At 41.9% G+C, this 25,603-nt stretch overlaps 1 protein-coding gene across 1 annotated transcript; it reads left to right on the top strand.

Moving 5' to 3' along the window:
- Nucleotides 1–911: 911 nt before the first annotated feature.
- On the top strand, nucleotides 912–25,603 carry LOC145414927 (salivary endonuclease-like). The gene is made up of 8 exons (XM_080284341.1): nucleotides 912–987; nucleotides 9,530–9,644; nucleotides 10,488–10,605; nucleotides 11,374–11,517; nucleotides 12,888–13,088; nucleotides 18,497–18,658; nucleotides 22,950–23,123; nucleotides 25,370–25,603. Exons 1-8 carry the CDS (start codon nucleotides 912–914, stop codon nucleotides 25,601–25,603), a joined length of 1,224 nt encoding a protein of 407 aa, XP_080140467.1.

Here is a 25,603-nt window from a genome sequence, read left to right as displayed (position 1 = left end):
ATTTTACGAAGCAAAAAAAAAAGTATGATGTATACAGTGTCAAATTATTTTGCCTACGATGCTGGATAGGATCATGTGTAAGCTAAAGTACTCATGGTGGTAGTTCCCACCGTTGCTGATGACTGGGTCTTAGGGTGGGAGACACAGGTCACTGAAAACACCAGCTGTTACAGTCTTGCCATACAAAATACTGTGAACGTTGCTCACAAGTCACGAAAACACTGCATACGTACCGACATGGTGGACGGTATTATCCTTCCCATCTAATTGTTTTGACCGTTCAGACTGGAACTTAGTAGTCAGAGTGTATTTTTCTCTACCCTACATGATTAATAAATATCTGTCTATCTATCTATCTATCTATCTACGTATCTATATATCTGTATATCTATATATCTATATAGACAGATAGATAGACAGATAGATAGACAGAGATATAGATAGATATAGATGTATTCTAGACAGATTGTTTTTCCTTTAAATATTAATGTCTATAAATTCTAGGCAATATCACTTCACATAGGGTTAAATATTTGCAAGAAAATGAACTGATGTTCCTGAAAACCGATAAAGCACACTTTTGATGTACAGTCAGTAAAAAGAAAGTATTATTACTTTGATGTTTTAAATACTGAAACCGGATGAAGTGTTTTGTAGAAATGTGCCTGTAATGTTCCAATAGTCATACGGTACATTTTATGTTTTGATCTGTCACTTTTCGTTGAAATAGTATATACTGTACATCAGCCAAATTGCTTAATTGCTTAGAATAATGAAAAACACCTATTCAACTGAAGTGACAGCAGTTTGATATAGTTTCACTAAACCTAGTAGAAACAATAATTTTTTACTGTTTCGTCAAGGATAAAAGTTCACCTACTATCCCACTGCGTCTACTTCGCACTAAAAGCATGACCGTCATTGCCCTCTCTGACGCATCATGTCAAAGAGAATTATACGAGTCTTCCCTCAGCTCAGGAATATTAGGTACAGAGGAAAATGAGAAGTAGCAGAGGTGAAATATTACCTTTGATTGCCGGCCCTGCATCAGCATCGCCAGTATTAACAACAACACAAGAATAGTTTAATTTCGAAACTGCTTTATTGCGACCTTCACAGATTTGCTGGGATATCGTTTTTATCACACCCCGGTCTGTATTCACCTTGGTAAACCCCTTCAGTCCGATGACGTTATTTTTCTTAAGTTTATTTTGGTAAACCCCTTCAGTCGATGACGTTATTTTTCTTAAGTTTATTTGTGCTGCTACCTAACGATCTTACTCAGTTTAGAACAGCATCTCATTAGAGAGGACGTTAATGATGGCTCTTATTCTCTCCGACCCCTCCAATTCGAAAAGTCTCTCCAAAACCTGAAGAGAATCATCAGTCGGTAGCAGAAGCAAAATTCAAAAGTACGCTATCGAGGTGAGATGGTTAACCTCTTCAATACGGTGACTTTTTATCAGTTTTTATTTTTATGCTTCGAGACGTTTTTCTTTATTATATATTTATTATATAGTATACTGTTATTTTACTTCCTCTTAGTTTAGATGGGCCCACTTGCTGAGAATATGTCCTTTTAATTCCTTTACTTGAGATGGGTCTCCTTGCAGAGAAGAATTCATGAGGGCTCTTTTGATAACCCATCAAATTCAAAAGTTAACTCTAAGCTGTGCAAAAATCGCCTTGGAATAGCCAGAATAAAATAATGACGTCACTGGACCATAGGGGTTAAGACGGCACAAAATTTTACTCGTGAATGCCAGTTACGTCGAATTTAAAGATATACACAAAAAGCACATTGGAGAATGTTATTGTGAGACAGGCAAAAATTTATCTCCAAGACACAGGAGGATCGAATCCACCCAAGGGTCATTGGTAGACATCAGGAAGGGCATCCGGTCATAAAATGCTACACGCTCCAAACCAAAGTCCCCTACCCAGGGGCAACGCCTTAGCCCTTATCCAAAAAAGGGGTACCTGGCGTAAAACTCACACAGGTGTAAAGGATCCTCCTAGGACCACGAGAATACGTGCACTGTGGATGGAAAAGTGTGTGTGTAGATAGATAGATAGACAGATAGGTAGATAAATGGACACAGGTATAGATATAAATAAACTACAGTGCTTCATAAACACTGTAGCTTGATATTATACTCAGCCTAATAGCACAGTCCACATTAGGGACAAAAACGAGGCATAACAACAGTTTCCCAAACACGTGAAGGTAAGATGGAGAAGGGAGAGAGAGAGCGAGTCGGGGAGGCTTATCTCGTGGGTACAGCCACCTGTAGATAACAAAATGATTCTCTCCTTAATTACTTGGTTAATATTACCTATCTTACCCTCACTCTGCGGCTACTGATAATTCAGAACTAGTACTCATGACCCATTAAGGAATTCAAGTAATATGGAAAGTCAGTGTATATCGTACGTCTCGCTATATTGAGGTCGAAATCGGACATAGTTTTACCCAAAATATCAGAGTGTTTAGGTGGCAGTAAAGGCTGTAACAACAACATCCCGTTTTAGTGGACCACGTTCTGGACTTTCTGTTTCTTGGGGTGCAGCCACACTTGCTCGAAACATGTGATCGACGAGATGAAACGAAGCACCGGGTTAGAGCTGCCGTAGTATTCGAGTCTGAACGTTGTATGGACCTCTGAGAATTGTTTCCTCTTGGCGATCACATGTTCAGTGGCAGGTGTGTCAGGGCCTTTACTGTCACCTGCGATATATCTTCCGCTGAGAACGTGGCCCAATGAAACAGGGTGTTCTTATCATACATTGTACTCTGACCAAACATTTTGCGTCACAGGATGTCCAGTTCCAACCTCAGTGATACGAGGCCCATAATCTGAGGAAGTTATGAATGCACCTTTGCCTCCTGTCTGCCAAGGCGATGTCGTCAGTCTTGGGTATCCGAAGTGAATATGAATAATACACGGAGAAGCTTAGTTTGTCCATTGTGAATTCTTTTTTCTCTGTGTAGCAACTGTAGCATTCCATAGTCAATTTGTAGACTGAAAATAATAATGCAACAATGTATTCCAGCTAGAATTAGTCGATTTCATGTAGCTGAAAGTGGGCCATAGGAGTCTGAGGATGTTAAGGGTATAGATGAGCATAAGATAATGTGATGTGTCTTAACGACAAAGTGCCGTGAAATACTGAAATGAAAGAATTATATACACACAATATCGAACAGAAGCTGTCAAATCTTCACAATAATTACAGCTTCAAAATATATACATAATTTGTCCATATGATGTGTTCTCTGACAGCCTTCGTCTATGCAATGACGCATATTTCCATGTTCTGTGAATAAGCTCGTCTAGCGTCAGCTGAAACACAATATACTAGTTTTCCAACCATGAGGGAGTTTGAGATGTACTAGAACTTTTAACAGCATGACGCTCGCATATACTTTTCACCTACTGTACATTTTCGTATTTATTTTACGGAAATCATGCATCATATTCCCACGCCTGACGCAGTTGTAGTAGTAGGCTAACAGTTGCAACCTTAGTGTCATCTGAACGTGAACCCAGTGGACTTCAGTCCAAAACAACCCTTCTTTTGCAGTCCACCATCCTCCTGGTATGGAATAGGTTGGGAACTGTGGGACGTTTGTATAACCGGATAGCTCCACCATCGGGGTATATCGGTGCCACCTGTTGAAGGTGTCCCACTCCAGCACCACATCTAACACTGTTTTTTTTTTTTTTTTTTTTTTTTTTTCTATGCTAGGAAGAAGGAACCAAAGGCCATGAGCCCGCAGTAACAGTTCCCTCCAAGAGAAAAACAAAATACAATAGAGAGCCAAATTCAAGATCCGATCATTTTGAGATGCCTGGACACACTACGTTTGAAAGACTAGAGATCATAGGCAGCAGGAAATACAGACAGAGGGAGACAGTTCCAGAGCTGACCTGTTGCATATATGAAAGACTGGGAGTAACGGTTAACTCTTGCATTAGAGAGTTGGACAGAAAAGGGATGAGAGTTTGCTGCTAGACGGGTGCTACGTGCCCGTCGTAGAGGTGGAGGAATGCAAGCAGACAGTTCAGAGGAGCAGTGACCATTAAAGTAGCGATAGAAAAGAGATAAAGATGCAACAGTGCGGCGAAGAGACAGAGGTTGAAGGGAGTCGGTAAGAGGAGGAGAGTTAATGAGACGAAAAGCCTTTGACTCCACCCTATTGAGAAGAGCTGTATGTGGGGAGCCTCCCCACACATGAGAGTTGTACTCCGCACAGGGGCGGATAAAACCCCCTGTATAGAGTCAACAATTGTGCAGGGGTAAAGAAAGAGCGGAGTCGGCTTAGCACACCCAATCTCTTGGAAGCAGATTTTACAAGAGATGTAATATGATCTTTCCAAGATAAGTCCCGAGTAAATGAAACCCCAAGCATGTTCAAGGATGATGCAGGATTAAGCTGAATATTATTAAACATTAGTGGGTATACCTGTGGAAGATTTTGACGGGTTGATAGGTGTAAGAACTGAGTCTTAGATGCATTAAAGACAACCATATTATTTTTACCCCAGTCAGAGATATGAGCCAAGTCAGACATTAGGTGTGCCATAGCCTCATCCCTTGTTTCTTGAAGTAACTGTTGAGATGGGCGTTGGGGAACCGAATGGAAAGGTGAAGGGTGGAGTCATCAGCGTATGAGTGGATAGGGTTAGATGTACAGCTTAGAAGATCATTGATGAATAAAAGGAAGAGAGTTGGTGATAGGACAGAGCCCTGAGGAACACCACTGTTGATAGATCTAGGAGAAGAACGATGGCCGTCTACAACAGCGGCTATAGAACGACCAGAAAGGAAGCTAGCGATGAAGGCACAGATAGAAGGATAGAAACCGTAGGAGGGCAGTTTGGAAATTAAAGATTTATGCCAGACTCGATCGAAAGCCTTTGAGATGTCAAGTGCAATGGCAAAGCTTTCGCCAAAGTCCCGAAAGGAGGATGACCAGGAGTCTGAAAGGTAGGTGAGAAGATCGCCAGTGGAGCGTCCCTGACGGAACCCATACTGACGATCGGAAAGAAGGTTGTGATAAGAAAGATGCCTTAAAATTTTTCTATTAAGAATTGACTCGAAAACTTTTGAAATACAGGACGTTAAAGCAATTGGACGATAGTTGGAGGGTTGGGAGTGGTCACCCTTCTTTGGGACTGGCTGAATGAGAGCAAACTTCCAGCAAGAAGGAAAGGTACAAGTTGACAGACAAAGGCGAAATAGTTTGCCTAGGCAGGGTGTAAGCACAGAAGCACAGTTCTTGAGAACAACAGGAGGGACCCCATCAGGCCCATATGCCTTGTTAGTACTGAGGCCAGTGATGGCAGAAAATACATCAACTGAAGAAATTTTAATGTCAGCCATGAGGAAGTCAGAGGGGGGAAGTGATGGAGGAACAGCACCAGAATCGTCTAAGGTGGAATTGGAGGAGAAAGTCTGTGCGAAGAGATCTGCTTTATCAGTAGAAGAAATAGCTACAGAACCATCAGAGTAGAAAAGAGGAGGGAAGGATGATGAGGTAAAGTTGTTAGAAAGATTTTTGGCAAGGTGCCAGAAGGAGCGGGAAGAATTCGAGTTGGAGAGTTGAGAGCATTTAGTATGGATGAAATTATTTTTAGTAGAGCGAAGAACAGACTTAGCACGATTCCGGGCAGAAACATAAAGATGATGTGATTCAGGGGTGGGTTGGCTCCGGTACCTTTTGTAGGCCTTCTCCTTGTTGCGGACAGCATTAGAACAAGCGTGATTAAACCAAGGCTTTCTTGCGTTAGTCAAAGGATATGAGAAAGGAATGTATGCTTCCATGCCCGAGAGAATAACCTCCGTAATGCGCAAGGCACACTCAGATGGCTCACGGCCATGGAAGCAATAATCATTCCAGGGAAAATCAAAGAAGTACTGCCTGAGGGCCTCCCAGTCCGCAGCTCCAAAATGCCACAGACGACGTTTCTCTGGAGGGTCCACAGGCCGTACCGGAGTGATAGGACAGGTTAAGGTAATAAGGTTGTGATCGGAGGAACCCAACGGAGAGAAAAGATTAACAGAGTAAGCAGAAGGATTAGTTGTGAGGAAGAGGTCAAGTATGTTGGAGCTCTCTCCAAGGCGGTCAGGGATACGGGTAGGGTGCTGTACAAGCTGCTCTAGGTCATTAAGGATAGAAAAGATGTGCTAGTATCTAACGACCTTAGAAGAAGTTTGTCTACGAAACTATGCTTATTTAGAATATACAAAAGCTTCAATCCGACCTGGTTCCACTTCGGGCCGAAACTACTGTGCCTCCTCAAACAACACAGTTTCCATATTTGGGTAAAAAATTTCCCCTTCAGATACTTGGCTACGTGAAATCAAAATTCATCTAACGACCTTGTTCTCGAGGCTACACACAGTATTGTAATTCATGCTGCTTTGGTCAGCTATAACGGTATTAGGAGTACTGGTATGTGTATATTTTCTCAGCAAAGCTTTCCATTGGCTGATTCTTTTACTGCATATCAACATTATCATAATTACCATCATCACCCTCACCACCACCACCACTACCACTACCATCATCATCGTCATAGTCATCATTTACCGTCATAGTTCATTTTCACACTAACCTCTTTGATAACCACACCCATTCCAACCATATTCACCTATCCAACATATCCTTTGGATATGTCTTTGGATACACCCTTCAGATACACACCAGATACACACCACACACACCCCAGACACGCCCCATCCAAACATAAGATAAATCATCAATAACCCCATCCCTCAACACACACCCGGAAAGTGTGAGCCTTATAAAATTTTACGGTTCCAACTTGACAAATTTCGTCCTCCAAAACGGTACAGCTACTAGTGAATAAGTGAGTGAGTGAGTGAAACAGATAGGGTCACACAATGGGATGCGGCAAGGGAAAAAAAAAAAAAAAAAAAAAGCAGTACTCAGAAGAAGAAGAAAAAAAAAAAAGCATTAAAGAAGGAGAAGTACAGTAGTTATGCCTTTACCACTATGACGCGTTTCATACTTGCTGCTTTCAGACTTAAGCATGAAAGACTTTTCGAAATGAAGGAGCTGGTTACAGAATTCATTGGTCCCTCTGTTACGTGGAGGCCCTTCTTATGTTGGATAGAATTGCCCGAAAGTAGCAAGAATAAACACAAATACGTTACCGGACTGAAGGGGTTAGTAGAGTATCCAATATAATGGGCTATACCTTCACATATCAGTTCATCTACCTTCATTTGCATGCATTTAAGGTACATCGAATTTTGACCCCAGCTTTTAGTTTCTCGACTTTCTGGTCTACGAAATCTAGGTGGTCTAATGGTCAAAAGCACCAATCAATGTGAAAAATAATGCTGTGCACGGGCTTGAATCCCTGAGGGGCGATTTGAGGCTTGATGAGCTCATAAAGCCATCAAAGGCCCGTAAATGTTATAAATTATGGTATTCTCGCCTCAAGTTTCAATCTGTATCTTGCAAATGGTGATCCTAGTGGCTGTTTTATTGTATTGTTATTATTATTATTATTATTATTATTATTATTATTATTACTATCATTATTGTTGTTGTTGTTATTGTTGTTGTTGTTGTTGTTATTTTTATGCAAGGAAGAAGGAACTAAAGGAAAGGAGTACGCAAACTGTTCCTTCCAAGAAAAAAAAAAACAATACAAAAGATCCGATCATTTCGAGATGCCTGGACACACTGCGTTTGAAAGACTGGAGATAATAGGAAGCAGGAAATACAGACAAAGGGAGACAGTTCCAGAGCTGACCTGTTGCATAAATAAAGGACTAGGAGTAACGGTTAACTCTTGTATTAGAGAGCTGGACAGAAATGGGATGAGAGTTTGCTACTAGACGGGTGCTAAGCGCCCGTCGTACTGGTGGAGGGATGCAAACAGAGAGTCCAGAGGAGCAATGACCATTGAAGTAACGACAGAAAAGAGATAAAGATGCAACATGTTATTTTTTTCTTTATTATTATTATATTATTATTATTATTATTATTATTATTAATGTTGATGATCAGTAAGACGATGATGAAAAGGATGAATATGAAGACTGATATGCAGATGGGGATTAAAATGAAGGACGAATATATTGACAGACAGAGTTGAGGATGAAGGATAAAGATCGAGATGATGATGATGATGATGATAATATTAAAGACGATGATAATGATGATAATGATGATGATGATGATGATGATGATTGATGAGTCCTCCGTAAAGGGAGCGGGTAGAAGTAGAGCAGGTGGTAAAGATAAGAGTACATCATATATAAAGACCAAGGGGAATGTGACAGATGCTGGTGGCGCTGCTATGAGGTCGAGGGAAGGTGTGAGAGACTTAGCCAGAATGGAAGGACGTCGAGTAATTAGGAGTGTAGGAGTTTTAACCATCCTACTGGTCTCGTCAGCGTTTGGTAAGCTCATTCCCTTACTTCTTGGACTCTCTCTCTCTCTCTCTCTCTCTCTCTCTCTCTCTCTCTCTCTCTCTCTCTCTCTCTCTCTCTCTCTCTCTCTCTCTCTCTCTCTCTCTCTCTCTCTTTAAACAAATTAGCTTTCGAATGGTCTCTCGTATCGAAGGGGTTCATGACATCAGTACCTAATCCCTCCAGTTTCAAAAACCTCCCCCTCCGCTGAATAAAATCCCCGGAAATTCAGTAGAAATAAATTACAGGATAAGTCACCGAATTCGAAGGGTTAACTTTCTTGCTACAAAAGAGGTCCTCAAAGGCGACTAGTGCAACCCTACGCTCGTTACAGCACAACACAGCGAGAAAGATGTGCTAGGAGAGAATGTGTTAGATTTGTGATAGATTTTGTGTGTGTGTGTGTGTGTGTGTGTGTGTGTGTGTGTGTGTGTGTGTGTGTGTGTGTGTGTGTGTGTGCGTGTGTATTAATTATTTAGGAAAGTTTGTGCCAAAAATTTATCTAGTCAGTATTATGAAGTCTTGTTTTTAATTTTGCTTTGTATTTTGGTCCTTTTGCATTCAGTGCCATTATGTTTTAACCACTTCAGTCCGATGACTCCTTAACCCTCTTCCTAGAAGGAATTTCCCCTCAGTTGAAAGAATCAGTGGAAATAAAGTAAAAGTTGCCATCCTAGTGACCTATGCTGATCTGCTTTTATCGGCTTCACTAACTCACTCACTCCACTTGACCTAAAACGACCTACCTTTATCACCTTCACCCACCCACCTGACCTGTAACGACCTACCTTTATCACCTATACCCACCCACCTGACCTCTATTGACTCATATTTTTATTACCTTCATTCATCCATCCACCTAACCTCTAATGACCTACCATTGTCACTTCACTCATCCATCTACCTGACCTCTAATAACCTACCTTTTATCACCGTCACTCATCCATCCACCTGAACTCTAATGACCTATCTTTAGCACCTACAGTCACCCACCAACCTGACTTTTAATGACCTTATCTCACCCACCCACCTGACCTCTAATGAGCTTTTGTTTGACCCTTGGCGCCCCACAAAGGTCAGGACTGCGAATGGAACAAGGATACTGACTTCCCTGAGAACCCTCCCCTACTCCTCGACTCCTCCTTCGAGCTCGTCAGGCCAGTCATGGAGGGAGACCAGAGGATTGTCAGGTAAATAGTGAAAAAGAAAAAAAAAGTTCGCCGAGAGGAAGATACCTTAGGTTAATGCCTGCCGACTGCACGAGGGTTGTCGGGTACTGTGCCCTCACAATACAGTCCCACGGGTTGTTTGGAGGGAGGAATTATAGCCGCACATGGACATAATAGCTACTGGGAAGATACAACAGTTTCGCCCCAGCTTGAACCTCGCTTCTTCCTTCCCTCCCTCCCCCTTTCTCATCCCTTCCCTCCTTTCTCTTGTTTTTGCCACTCACTTGTCAGTGAAAGTGAGAGTTGTGGGTGTACGGCACTGCCTGTGTATGTTGGAAAAAATGAAGAGGAAAGGTATGGCTTGCAAAATGTAGTCCAACGGACCAATTCTGACCCTGTATTGGCAAACGTGTATCTTGTAATGAGTAAGTTCACACAGAGTTTGCCAAAGTATTAAGAACATACAATGGAGTCAGTTTACTGACCTTCACTGAGCATGAGGCAATGATGAATAATATCGACTGTCACTAGTCAAGAGGCGTTAACTAGAGGCAATCCATGAATGACCAATTATAGAACGAAGACTTCCCAGACCAAGTAAGATTGTCTGGCAAGAGTCATAGTATGCTCTTGATGTGACCAAAATTCCAAGTTAAACAGTAAACCCATTATTACATGAGACGTTGTGTAGGACATGAGTAGGCAATATCATCTTTCCATCTAGAAAACACCTAGACTGTTGTGATAATTCCAACCAAGCAGATAGTCTGAACAATCGATGTTTTGTGGACTGTCTGACAAAACAAGATGGGAAATTCTCCGCAACGTCAATGTGTAGGAGCTATCGGTATGTGCCTCCTGCAGGGTGCCTGCCGACAGCAGGCTGACGGTGGCGTGCTCGGGGACAGAACTGGTTAACCTGGGTCTGACAGCGGTGGAGGCTACGTGTGTCGGGGGTCGCATCCTTGAAGTGGACGGAACGGTGAGGCTTAACACTCTCAGGCTTCTGTAACTCACTCTCAGTTGACTAAAATAATCTAACGTTAGCAAAGAGTTAAAGTTGTCGTGACTATGAAAGGGCTGAGGAGAGGGAAAGTACAAAATCGGTACAAAAGGGAACATCTATGGAAGAAAAATTATGTTCCGTGACGTTATCATCAATATTTTATAACAGAGCTTCGCAGTATATCTGACAACCCATCTAAGAAGAGGGAAAGACATTCTACTTGTACAAACAGGACAAAACACTGATGGATAACAGAGGTATAAAATAAAGCTCCAATAACCTAAGGAGGGTACAGAATAACTATTAAAGCACAATAAAAACAAAACAATCCTGGAGTGTCGCAATACCAAGTCGTTTTGTAGCCTTCGATTATCACTAAATCTCCTTTATATTTGTGTGTGCAACCACGAGCAGGAGCTATAAAAAACTATAAAAATCAATTCATCACCTCCCCAGTTAATTAGCATTCGACTGATTCTTTCCAGTGTCCCTCTCATCATTTTATCCACTTGTAACTATGAATCTGTCACAGTCTACTCCATCCTTTTCTGTGTATCAAAGAATGGGAACCGAAGCACTGTGAAAATCTTACTGTTAGACTCATTCTGTCACTTCATTAATTCACTGGTGTTATACAGTTTTATATCTTTCAATTACCATGTAGCAGAAATTAAAATCCTGAAGCAGTTTCTGTGTCGCCTTCCGTTTTATTGTCGTTCTGTTTATCCTGTTCTGTTTATCAAGGACTTCGAGCTGATGTCCTTAGGCTGCAGCGACAGTGTGGAGGAGACCATCCACCGCTCTCTAGGCACCTGTGGGGATAACAATATTGGGGAATTTCACAGCATCGGCTTCGAGGTCTACGACGCTACCTTCTACTATGAACTGGTAAGCAGAGACAGACGAGAGCAGAAATTCGCTTCAAGTTTCTCTGTACGACATAAGCAGAGCAGGGAGAGGCGAGAGCAGAAATTCGCTTTAAGTTTCCCTCCACGATACGAGTCTGGTGGTCTGTTACATGCAAGTCACCAAATACACCGAATAGCAGTTTTACATAGTTTCTTAAGCATATCCGTCAACTGTTTGCCATTTACTGGTACCATGACAAGCCTTTACATCATCCACAGATACTTAAGGCGATTTCCTGCTCTGGTCTGTACAGCGTGTTTGCTCTAACCTGACGAAGATCTCACACCCCTTTCAGCTCAGTTCATGGCCAGGTGGAGTCAGACTGAAAAGTTGATTTGACTAATAACCAAGGAGACTCGTTCCTACTTCATACCAAGTGGCCCAGTTCCGTTAGGTGAAAGCAAACCGACTACAGCAGGGAATCACGCATACGCAGATTTAGGCCAGTATTTCGGTACACTTTTTCCTGAGAGGTATATTATGCACAGTACACCTCAGTATCCCCTTGCATGTTACTGATGCAAAGTATATCGATATTAAAACGATATAAGAAGCATACATGAAAACGCCAAGCTGGAATATGCGGAACAATCCACTAAGGAAAAGGTGTTACGAGGTCCCTTATGTCAAGAGAATGCAACTCGTTATCCGTTTATTACCTGCGTCGTAGCCTGTTAGGCACGTTGGTGCAGTGCGTCCTAACTTTCCTCTTACTCCTATTAATGTTATAATAAGAAGAATATTCAACAACAACTATATTCTTCGTAAATGTATAGCTACGGACCACAACTTTGCATCAATGTACATACTTTATCCACACACCAATAGAAACTTGCTAACATCGGTTTTACATATTATTTATTTACTTATCTGTTTATTTATTTATAGTCCAGAGTCGACAGTGCCTCTGACCCATGCATGAGATATCCCTTTACACACTAACCTTATCCACTCACTAATAACTCATGATTCTCGATTATCCACTGAATTTTAGTTTTAGGACGGAACAGACTCCTGGACATACTGTATTAGTACAGTTAGGGACCTGGCTGTAAACCTCAACTTTCGCAGTCGTGTGCTTGGTGAACGTTGTGGTTTAGCAAAATTTTATTTTCTGTCTTAATGACCATTGCTCAGTGAATTGGCATTGATCAAGGCCTTCGTCTTCATCATTCTTTTTTTTTTTTCTTCTTCTTCTTCTAATGATAGTTGTGCAGTCAATAGATATTTTTTAAAGCCTCATCCCCTTTCTTCTTCTTCTTCTTCTTCTTCTTTAATGACTTCCTAGAGGTCAAAAGGTATCAATCATATCCTGCTTCTGCTTTGTTTTTATTTTTTTCTTCTCCCAGATCGGAGTGTGCTTCGAGCCCACAGCGGAGACGACCCTGTACACCGTGCACACCCTCCATGGCGCCAACATCGCCGCTAAGGACATCGAGACGTCCCGGCCCTCCTTCAAGACCTCCACCGGGTTCTTCAGCGTGTCCATGAGCACCGTCTACAGCCAGAACTCCCAGCTGGCGTTGATGGAGGACTTGCTTGGGGATAGTGTGAGTGTCAGGGGGAGAAGTGTGTGTGTGTGTGTGTGTGTGTGCTCCGACCAATTGTTTTATATTTTTCTTCTTTTTGCTTGGGGACTAGGTGAGCAAAGAAAGAGGACGGGGATGATTTTCTTTTTTTTTCTTTTTTTTTGTTTAACGTTCTGTCACCTTTATCTTTTTCTTAATTTGCTTCTGTCAGTTGCTTCATTTACACTGCTTCTGCCCATTATTTTTTTTTTCCGGCTCAGTTCTTGCCAATCTTTTAATTCTGTATATGTCATTCTTTTTACCTGCTCTGCCAGTTTTTTTTTCCTTTTTTTTCTCCGCTTCTGCCACTTGCTCTTTAGCTGGTTTCGGTCTCTCTCTCTCTCTCTCTCTCTCTCTCTCTCTCTCTCAGCTGGCCATGATGGAGGGCCTGCTGGGAGACCGTGTGAGTGGACGGGCCAAGGAGGGTGTCAGCATTTTGTTTTTTCTTCCTAGTCTGCTGATGTCAGTTTTTTTTATTCTGCAATTTTTCTGACAGCTTTATTCCAGCCTGACTCTGCCAGTTGTTCATTTTAGCTCTTTTTTTTTTTTTTTATCAATTTGTGTAGTCCAGATGCTATTACTGTATCTTTATTTTTATTTTACTTCTATCATTTGCTTTTTTTTTAAGCTTGCTTCACCGAGCTCTATAATCTGTCTCTGCCAATTTTTTTCCCATTCTATTTTTTCAGTTGTTTCTTCTTTGTAATTCATTTCTACCAGTTGAAGGCGATGTTAGAGCAGGAAGCTGAGAGGAGAAAACAGATAAGCGTGGGGCTGACTGGATGAGACACCGCTATAATAATGAAGGCTGTTTCGCTCTGCTGCCTACACTTCCCTTTCACTCTTTCTTACAGGCCAACTCTTTCCTTCTTCCAAAGCGTCCATCTCTCTTCCGAAATGAGCCTCAATTACACTGCTGACTAACGTCACTAATACGTGTGTGTGTGTGTGTGTGTGTGTGTGTGTGTGTGTGTGTGTGTGTGTGTGTTATCCTGGCTGGCTATAGGGAAGGTTTCTTGCTTTGTCTTTCTTTCCCTAGACTCACAAAACAGGTATCATAGTCATAACATACTCTATGATGTTATACAGCTAATAGGTCAGTTATTATTTAGCTTCTTTGTATTCCTTTGTATTCCTCACACTCCCCACCTCATATCCTCTTCCCAGCCCATTCTTTCCTCTTTATCTTTTCTTCTGTTTTTTTTATCTGTCTCCTATTCCTTCTTCTCTCCATCCTTTCTTCTTCCAGTCGAGTTTCTCCTCCATGCCTCCAAATCGCTCCTCCCTCCCTCATCAACCAGCGTTTCCTCCTTCTTTCCTCCCATTATTTCTTCCCGATTCAGTTTTATGCTACCTTTTCTCCGTCCCTTCCTCCACCCTCCGCCATGCTCCTGTCACTCCTCTCTCCTTACCCTCTTACCTTTCCCCTCCTCTCCTCCTTAGTTTTCCTAATCTTCAATTAAACCTTTTTTTCTCTCTTTCTCTCCACCCCACCCAGTATCCACACATACCTTCATCCTTACCGTCTTTCCCTTACCCTGTTATGTATAGATGGATGGATAGATAGATGGATGAATGGATGGATGGATTTTATTATTATTATTATTATTATTATTATTATTATTATTTTGCTGTCCCCACGCCGTAGCTTTTCTTCCTTTTCTCTCTCTATCTTTCTCTTCCCCTTTCCCTTCTCTTACCTCTCTTATGTCTTCCATCTCCCCTTCCTCTCTCAATGTCTCCTCCCCTCCACCTCTACCTCCCGCTCCCTCTCTTCCCCAACTCTCCTTCCCTTCCCTTCCCCTTCTGTTCTTCCCCACCTTCCATACCCTCCCCTTTCCTTTTCCTCCTCATGTCTACTTCCCTCCGCTTTTCTTTCCTCCTCTCATAGTCATCCACCTCCCTCCTATCTTCCTCTCTTCCCACGCTTCTTGCCTTCCATCTAATCCCCACCCACTCTCTCCTTCTCTCCTTTTCCCCTTTCCTTCCCTTCGCCTCACCTTCCGTCTCCCTCTCACCTTCCCTCCTTCTCTCACCTTCCTTGCCTTCTCTTGCCTTCCCCCTCCCCTTCCGTCCCGCCCCGCCCCGTGACGAAGGTGTGGTGACCGCGAGAGGTGCGAAACAAAAGCCGCGATCCACTCAGCCTAACCTTGAGACGCTCCGCTCTTGTATGAAAAGAAAAAAATCGTGAGAAAACATACTAAAAAAAAAAAAAAGTAATTGGCATGAGGAACACTGAAGATTAACTGAGAGTTGGTGGAGGGGGAAGGTGAGCTGAGTGACCGGAAGAGATTAAGGCTGTAACACATCTTCCTTAGCGATTTATTTTGCTTATTTCACCTCTATATCCTCTCTTATACTCCGTACTCTTCATGCCTTAGGAAATCTCGCCACGTCCCTTGTTTGTTATTAATGCAAACTAAGTCGGTAGTCAAAAGATACAGGCAGCATACGAGAGAATAAAGAAGTACAGAAAATGAATTGTTTAGGAAAAGTTTTTAGACAGCCTCCTACACCCACGAGAATACGCGCCCATGACTTGTAACATGACGATCTTAAACCCTCGTACCGGGCAAGAGAGAGAGAGAGAGAGAACAAAATACATCATGAAATAATACTCCTTACCCATGCTCCATTCATCTGGCACTTAAAACATTCTTTCCCAAGCCAAATGAACAGGTCTCTCAATAGCCAGATGGAAAACAAGAAGAAAATAAGAATGACGCTTTCAGGATCATCTCCCAGCATATATTTAACATCGTATTCTGTTTTCTGAAGTGGTGTTCGTGCGTGATGAATGTATGTTTGTGGACTTAAGAATGTATGTTTTCGAAGCGCCACTCACTGGAGAGGGTAAATACTGAAATGTTTTTATTGTTGTGATTCTCCTTGCATTCACTCGTGTGTGGAGGGTGTCTGTAATGTTTGAAATGTTTTTATTGTTGTGATTCTCCTTGCATTCACTCGTGTGTGGAGGGTGTCTGTAATGTTTGGTCTTTTTCCTTGATGAAAGGGCGTTGTTTAGACTAATACATGAATCTGAGCTCGCGAGGGAAATTCTTGGGAGACATAAAGTTGAAAAGGAATGTAATTCTTTTGTTGCTATGGAACCATTTCAATGTATTGTTATTATTATTATTATTAATTATTATCATTATTATTATTATTATTATTATTATTATTATTATTATTATTATTATTATTATTATCATTATTACTATTATTGTTGTTGTTGTTGTTCTTGGTGGAGGTGGTGGTGGTTGTGGTGGTGATGGTGATGGTGTTATTGTTGTTGTTGTTGTAGTTAGATGAGGCATTAGTAGTAACATTATCGTCTTTATTATTCAGACTGAGGGTTAATAGTTCCGCTTAGGGTAAAAAAAAAAAAAAAAAAGAGCGATGTTTAAGGTTGCGTTCACTGGCTAGGATAAATATTTAACTGTTTTTACCATTCTAATTCTCCTCTTGTTCACTCGTGCGTATGGAAGGTGAAGCTGTTATGTTCAAACCTTTCCTACCGTGGATGCGCCTCGCTGTTACATTCAGACTGACAAAGAGACGAATTTTGCTTTAGTGAATCTACCAAACACTTTTTACTCTAACTTGGCCTAAAATTGCCATCTCTCCATCTTGAATACTGAGTTGTAAGAATATGTAGGCACTGGAAATTATGTTAGTTACGAAGAAGTGTCATGGAAAGAAGGTAGGGCGGTAGTACTGTCTTATTCTGGCAATGAGTCAAGGACGAAAAGCCGGACCAAGTTAGAATGAAAGATCTATAGACGGTATAAGATTAATAAGTGTCTAAAGTAATAATTCGATCTCTTATAAAAGTTAACACAGGATTATTTCGTTTTCCTGAGAGAAACTCCTAGTTAACAGAAGGTTATAACGTTTCGAGTAATTTATCCCCTCCGCTGACACATACTAAGATCTTTCTCTCCTTTCTTTGCCCTCTTCCTTCACTTATCCCTTCATTTTTCCTTTTCTTATTTTCTTCTCTGTAACTGCCAGATCTTTTTTTGGGGGGAGTGGGAGAATTGATCTGGTTCTTGCCAGTCATTTTACTACTGCGTTTAATGTACTGTGGAGTGTGACAATAAAGCAAGAGCATAAAAAATGAAGCATGACATTGAACAGACAGCGCTTAAATGAAGAAAAAATAAGAACAAATAATCAGTCCCCAGTAATACGAGGTGAAGCGAAGTAAAAGAAACTGCCACGTCAGCGCCTCTTGTATCGATGTGGCCGCCTCTCTGATTTACGTCCGTTTCCCTGCATTCCACCGCTCACAGGTGCTGATTTCACTGATTGGTACCTCAAGGCCAAACCAGCCAATGGGAATATTTTGACATACTTTGACCAGTGTCCCTTATACTAAATTAAATTGCCGGATGGTAAAGAAAAGCAAAAAGACAGGAGACATCATGCTGCAAAGGTTATATAATTGAAATAAAAGTGCGACTTTACTTACCCCCTTCAGTATGAAAGAGCTTCATTAAAGCATTTACAATCGTCTGATGGTAACAGGAATAAAGTGAAAGTGAAAATGTCATCACACTAATAGAATTAATTTATATTTTTTGTACATCCCCTTCAGCGACGCCACCACGAAATGGGACTTGTTTGCTTCGGCAGTTCACGACAGTAGTTATTAGGGAATTACTGTATATATTTGACAGCAAATATGCTTCTAATCTATACTTCATATAATCTGACTCAGTAAGTCTAGTAAGATACAAGTGCTCGTGGGCCCTTCGGGCCCTTCGCACTTGCTCCTGCGGAGGGCTCTCGCGCTGGTGTAGTTTATTTTAGTTGTACCTATGGGCAAAATATTCTACGGAGATCCTATGCCGGGCGCCTGGAGAGGCGTTTTTTGGTCAAAATATGATCGCTCATTAAATATAGTAAATGTTTTTCAATCGCGATGAGACCAAGTTTTTTCACATCGCGAATTTTTTGCGATTTATGTGCCAAAGTTGGTGCAATTTGAATGTGAAGTTTTGGCTGCCTAAAACACACACACACACACACACACACACAGACACGGCTATTCCTATAGCATATTAGATAAGGCTCAGAAAGGCACTTGAAACAGTGTGGGAAGTGGTAGTGGAGCAGAAATGCCTATTGCACAGGAGGTATCCACATTTATGCCTTTTGACTCCCAGGGACTTTTTTGAATAGCACGAGGAGGCATTTTTGAGGAAGCCTGTGGAAACAAAACTTGAAAAACACGTGTCTTCATATGGGATATTTGTTTCAAGCTGTTAGTCAACGTACCCTCATTGCGTCATAAGCCACCAACATATCAACTTATCACACTTTCCGATATCGACGCCGGCGATATACCATGTGCTAAAACGTTATGTTGATCTCCCCCCTCTCAGGATCTGGCTCACACCATCATTGACCCCGACCACCAGCTGTACTTCGCCAAGGGTCACATGTCCCCCGACGCAGACTTCGTGACAGTGGCCGAGCAGGACGCCACCTACTACTACATCAACGCCCTGCCGCAGTGGCAGGCCTTCAACAACGGCAACTGGAAGGTATGGCGTGAGTTTCTAGATATACAAAGGGAGTAAGGGAGGGAGGGTGCAGAATATTTGCATCCTTCCTGGCATGAGATTCTTTACGCTGATTCACAGACACACTTACTACTTATTCTATGTCGCAATTTAAAGTTTCCAGGGTACATAAGGATAGAAGAGTGCAGAATATTCCCATGTCTTTCGTTCTTCCCGTACAATCAGATTGATGTTATTAGCAAAAATAAACTGCGAATTTCTCTGTCGCAATTACAAACTGAATTACATCAACAGAACATTTTCCGACCCTGGCGATATGACCTGACCCCAGTGCAATTGACTGGTTATTGTTTAATTAATGGGAACGGTAATGATACGGCTCTTCTTTATTGCCATTAAGAGGCATTGTGGTATATTTAATTCTCTCTCTCTCTCTCTCTCTCTCTCTCTCTCTCTCTCTCTCTCTCTCTCTCTCTCTCTCTCTCTCTCTCTCTCTCTCTCTCTCTCTCTCTCGGCACTGTCACCTTCACATCGCCATCTTAAATAATCCAATAACCCCAGGGTACAAAAATAATGAGTTACTGAAAATGTCATTGAAGAAAATATAAGAGTCGACAAAATAAACGCTATACACTTCAGCCCTAATCACCCTTCAAGGTTGGCCCAATCACGGACCAGAATTCAAGCAGAGGGCGTGGTCCAGTTTTGCCAAGTTAAAGTAATTGACATGTAGCTAATTCTCAACCCATCAGGAAGTATTGTATTATTGTATATTAAAAGGAACTCATAAAGCTTTATCTCTGGTGTTATCTTTATCTCTGGTGCTATCTGTCCCTGTCCTTACCCATACATGCCTCGTGGTCATGTGGTCGAGGGCACTGTTGTCCTTGGCCTTGATTTTTCGTTCTTTTGCAGTTAATTTCACGTAGCTTTGTGGCAGCGAGAGAGAGAGAGAGAGACAGAGACAGACAGACAGACAGAGAACTTGCGGCGCTGCATCCTTCCCATAGCACATCTTCATGACTAGCATCATATTCCCGCGTTAATCTCTTGCTACAGTACAGGATTCAAGATGAGATACGTCATGTTTATGTTAAGTCTAAGTGAAATGCGTATAGCTGCGCTAGGCTACTTGTCATATTTCCCGGCCAGGTTCGAATCCCCAAGAGATAGTTGGAGATGTTTTATGAACTGCCACCAGCAGTTTAGTAATCATCATCATCATCATCATCTTCATAATCATCATCATCATCACCATCATCCAGACCCATTTTTCTACTCATCATCATCCAGACCTCTTTTCCCATTCATCATCGTCATCATCATCCAAACCTCGTTTCCCAATCATCATCATCATCATCTTCATCACCATCCACGCCTCTTTCTCACTCATCATTATCATCATCATCCAGACCTCTTTTCCCACTCATCATCATCAATCATCACCATCATTATCATCCAGACCTCTTTTCCCGTCTATCCAATCCAGACCAAAGAAAGATTAGCCCTTATTAGTCCACAAAGGGTGTTATGGGACCTGCGCCTGGTGGTCTAGTGGGTTAGGACGCCCCGGTCGGAATGACGGCCGTGCGTAGGTTTGCTCATGAGGTGACTGGAGAGTTTTCGATCACAGGCTGCCACTAAGGGGAGTAGTCTGATCATCTACCCTTAAATATACTGCACTGCGATAGCCTAGCCCCGGGACCCTACGCCTAGCATGAGGGTAAGAACTGTGGGACCGTTTTACCTATTACCATTTTACTGTCACCGGCTGCCACCGCCATCCTTCCCTCTTACCGTTTATCTTGTCCCTATTATCGTTTCTTTCATTGTTACCGTTATCTTCCCATGTTAGTTATCTTTCCCTATTACGTTATCTTTTCCTGTTACCGTCATCTTTCCGTTATCATCTTTCCCTCTTACTGTTATCTTTCCCTGTTACCGTTATCTTTCCCTGCTATCGCCATCTTCTCCTATTACCGTTATCTTTCCCCGTTACCGTCATCTTTCCCTACCCTACGTCAGCGCCTTCCCTCAGTGACAGGCCTTCAACAGAGACAACAGGGTGGCGGCGGGGCAGGAAGGGCGTCACACGATGAAGGCTGAACCCAAGATAATTGCCGTCTTAAAACTGCATATTCACGTATAAAACGACACGGGCGCGACCTCAACTACAGTAATTGGATGCGGGTTCACAGTGAAGTGCAATTAGATTATTTTTTTCTATTACTGCCAATTATAACGGGATGAGAGGTGAATTTTGATTTTTTTTAATATATAAATGGTGAAAACCCCACATTACGCCCAATGACTTCAGATCCAAGGGCATTTCATCTGAAAAGTGAAGGTGGGAGGCCACACCATGAAACAAGTCATTATGAAATACAGCAGCGGAAGTAGAAAATTCTCGTTTCGATCTGCAGATATACGAACCAACATACCTGAGAAAAAAAAACATAGATATATTGTATAGTATCAAAAAATTACAATAATTATCTCTTGACTTAGGTGTTCCTATAGTACAGGTATTTTGGACGATGTTACCACCTGCCAACTTGTTGATAAGAATTACCGTTGCCCTAAAGAACCGAAATTCGTATTTGCTTTTCTTCAGTAAGTTACCGGCACCAATCGGTAGAGAGGTGGCCTGCAGTCCTAACGAACCCAGGTTCGAATCCCGGCTGGGGCAGGGAACAGTTTAAGGATTTGAATTTCATTAAATCAGGCTTACTGATCTACCAGAAGACCCGCCGACATGTCGTAAAAATACCCCCGCTAATACCAATACACCAGTCCTGTATGAGACAGCCCTAGCATGTATTCAATATGGACGGTGGGTGTTAGCGCCGAAGTGGTGACATGTAGAGGTGTATGGTGTGTAGGAGGACTGCTGGGCCTTGATAGCAGGCTGTGAAGCCTATGCCCAGAGTCGGACACATTAAAAAAAAAAAAAAAAAACAGGCTATTAATGTCATGGAATTATAAAGCCATGCAGAACTTGAACAGAACACCCAAAGACGACCACCAGAGACAACAACAAAATATGATAGATGATTCCTCTCGATTTTTTTTTTTTTTTTTTTTTTAGAATACCGAATATTTTGAGGATACTGAATTCTAGTCATATCTCCTGCTGTATCGCATACTTTGCCTACAAATGGAAGGAGAGTCGTTCAGTCAAAGATCTGCTAATTCACCTCATTGTAAACGAGTGTGTGTGGGTGGTAAGGGAGATCAGTAAGTCAAATTCATTATAGACTTAGAGGACAAAGTTATATACGCCCAAAACTTCTGCCTATCATCGGTGAAACAGTTGTGAGCATTAGGTGTAGTTATCCAACATGCCACGTTGTACCGCACATTCAGTTGAAGACAAATTAAGCACGCCTTATTCTCATCAGGTGTTTCACAGATTATGTAAAGATAGGGGTCTGCCTATACCTTCGCCCTTCTCACCTATAACCCAGTCGCTGCTATGGATTCGTTTAGGCATTTTGTCTATGCTACCACAGGACGATTTTGCTCAGCTGGAACAAGTCGTAGCAGTCATGGGTTAAAATATGTGTTGATTATTCCTGACTAGAAGACTGTCCCTGAGCTGAATAAAAGCGTCTGGTTGTATCGCATCATAACACGCCAATAGAACGTAGGGTTAAAATTACGATCATAAACTCCACCCAAACCACCCATTAACGCCTCCAATCTGATAACGTGTTTTTTAATATATCTCATCCGTTCTCCAGGCTGTTTTAATAATCTAAGGAAGAGTCTGTATTGATGATGTGCTTAATGAAGGCTGCATCTATCCCTTACAGTTAAAATAAAATGAGAAAAGAAAAGAAAAACTTTCCCATGCTAAGCACAGTTTTCATGGGATAGTAAGAACAGCAGAAAATACGTCAACGGATTGAAGAGGTTGAGCATCCGCAATACACCTACCCCATTCTTTTTCATACCTGGAAATCTGGAAAACACCTACACACCGCCCATCAGTATACCTGGAGTACACCTACACACTCTCTTTGAATACCTGGAATACACCTACACACACACCCTTTCAGTACCTGGAATACACCTAGACACTAATTTGATACCTGAAATACACCTACACTACACTTTCAACACTTGGAATACGCCTACACACCCTCTTTCAGTACCTGGAATACACCTACACACACACCCACTTTTGATACATGGACTACACCTACACCTCTTTCAGTACCTGGAATACACCTCCACACACACACACACACACACACACACACACACACATCCTTCAGTACCTGTAATACACCAACACACTCTCTTTCAGTACCTGGAATACGCGACCCGTGACCTGGCCGAGGCTCACGGGCGGGACCTACGGGTGTATTCTGGTGGGTATCGTGTGCTGAGCCTCGATGACATCAACAGCAACCCTGTGGACATCTACCTGGGCCTGGCCGAGGGAAAGGAAGTCGTGCCTGCCCCTGATGTCACGTGGAAGGTTTGTGTGTGTCCTGTTTAAGTGTCTGTGTACCTGTTTGTCTAAGTGTCTTTCTACCTGTCTATGTCTGTTTAAGTGTCTATGGACCTGTCTACGTCTGTTTAAGTGTCTGTATACCTGAATGCCTACAGTATATATATATATATATATATATATATATATATATATATATATATATATATATATATATATATATATATATATATAAATTCATTCATTGCCAGACGCCCTGTATCCCAAACGAGGTGGCCAAGGGCTTAGAGTTAATTGTTTTACAGGGAGGGGCACTAATCCTCCACCAACCCCACACACGTAGGGAGATATATATATATATATATATATATATATATATATATATATATATATATATATATATATATATATATATATATATATATATATATATATATATATATATATTTTAACTGTCTCTGTCCCTGTCTGTCCGTCTGTCTGTCCATCTACTGTGGGTGGCTGACTTCAGTGGAATCCCTGTCGACGTCTGTCTAGGCCTGCTCCTGAAATCACGTGGAAGATCCATTTCTGCCTCTCTAGCTGTCTGTCAATTTAAATGTCTGTCTGTCTGGCCACTTATCTGTTACTAACAACTCCACGGACATCTTTCTCAAGCTGGTACAGAGCATGGCTTGTTCTTGCCCCGGAGATCACGTGGAAAGTCGATCTTGTCCATCCATTGCATGTATCTATCAATGTATCTATTCATCATTTTAACGTGTATCTCTCTACCCATGTATGTGTTTTTCTATACAACAGTGACGGTGGATAAGGCCCTGAAATCACGTTGAAGGTCTTTATCTATCTGCCCCGTCCATTTAAGTTTCTGTTTCTTTGTAGACATATCACTTTCTGTATATCTGTCTTTCTGTCTAGCTGTCTATCTACCGTCTTTTCCCATCTATCTATCTAACTATCAATCTATCTATCTTTTTGTTTATCTATCTATCTGTCTCTATCTATCTATCAGTGTCAACCCAGTGGACATTTTGGGGGGACTGGATGAAGGCATGACTCGTATTTGCTCCTGCAGTCACATGTAGGGCCGGTGTCCAGGTGTCTGTCTAGTTATCTTTGCAACTGCCCGCTTTACTACGTACAAATTTAATCGTCTCAGCTCACTATCTACCTGTCTATTTGTCTTGTTTACCTGTCTGTCCATGTTCTTTTTCACTTTCTGTTTATTTTGTTTACCCGTCTATCCATTTTCTTTTTTACTTATTTTATTTGTGCTCTTAATCTGTCTTTCCATTTTCTATTTCACTTTCTACTTGTCTTGCTTATAGGTCAATCCATTCTCTGTCTCACTGTCTGTCTATTTATTTATCTATCTCTCTACAGGCAGACAAACGAATAGACAGACAGACAGTTCAGCAGACAATAGAGATATTTTCACAAGGCAGTATCATCCTTGACCTATACGACCATTATAGAGACTTCTACAACCATTCCACTCACTGCCGTCTCAATGATGCCCACACAATGCTTCAGTCTCAGTAAGTCAGCAGGAGGGGAGAGGAAAACGACAAGTAGGCTATCTTTGTTCTCAGTGGCTGAGGATGCAACAAAAGTAGATATAGTGAGAGCAACTTACATGTCATCATCAACATTATCATCATCATTCCCACTAGTATATGGTGGTGGGAAGCAAAATCTATGAAATAAAAAAAAGCTTAGATATTCTTAACTGATTATAAATTTGTCAGCAGGTATAGTTTTCGCGTCAGTTCTTTTTCTAATGCTGGGCCATCTTCGTTCATTAATCAGTTCAATGTACCTCGTGGGAAGGGTAGAGGGGAGCTTGTGAGTGCCCTTAATCCATGGTCTCCGTCCCATCATGGCTGAACTGGATCTGCAATTGACCACTGCACCACGACGTCCAAGTTTGGTTATAGGGTGACATGTGTGTAATGTCCACACGATCAGAAAAATATCTCGCAGTAGGAGTCCTAAATAGTCAGTACGGCTCGTGATGTCCTAATAATATTAATCTATTTTTATGTGCACGATAATAATAATAGTAATAATTCTCTCTATGAATGAGGTAGACAATATCCCCTCTCAAGTCATATGGTGCGTTATCTTGTAAGCAGGGCTACTAAAGTGGCGTAGGACCAACGGGCATTATGCAGTACCCATCGTCTGTGGTGTCAGACTGTTCGTGTGGAATGTGCACTGGTACTTTCTGGTTAAGTATACGAGTGTGTTTCATTCCTCTGCCTCTCCGTCAGGTGGTACACGAGGAGAGCACTGGTCGCGCCGCCGCCATCGTAGGAGTCAACAACCCCCACATCACCTCGCCCCCCGCCCCCCTCTGCTCAGACCTCTGCGACCAACTCACCTGGATCGACTTCGACATCAACGACCTGGCGCACGGCTTCACCTACTGCTGCACCGTGGACGACCTGCGGCAGGCGGTGCCCCACGTGCCAGACCTTGGCAACGTGGGTCTCTTGACCGACTGA

This window comes from Coenobita brevimanus, chromosome 101 (assembly GCF_032717465.1).
Source record: "Coenobita brevimanus isolate Jiangsu-jjx chromosome 101, ASM3271746v2, whole genome shotgun sequence".
Classification (NCBI taxonomy): Eukaryota; Metazoa; Arthropoda; class Malacostraca; order Decapoda; family Coenobitidae; genus Coenobita; species Coenobita brevimanus.
This window is presented reverse-complemented; position numbering and strand designations above follow the sequence as displayed.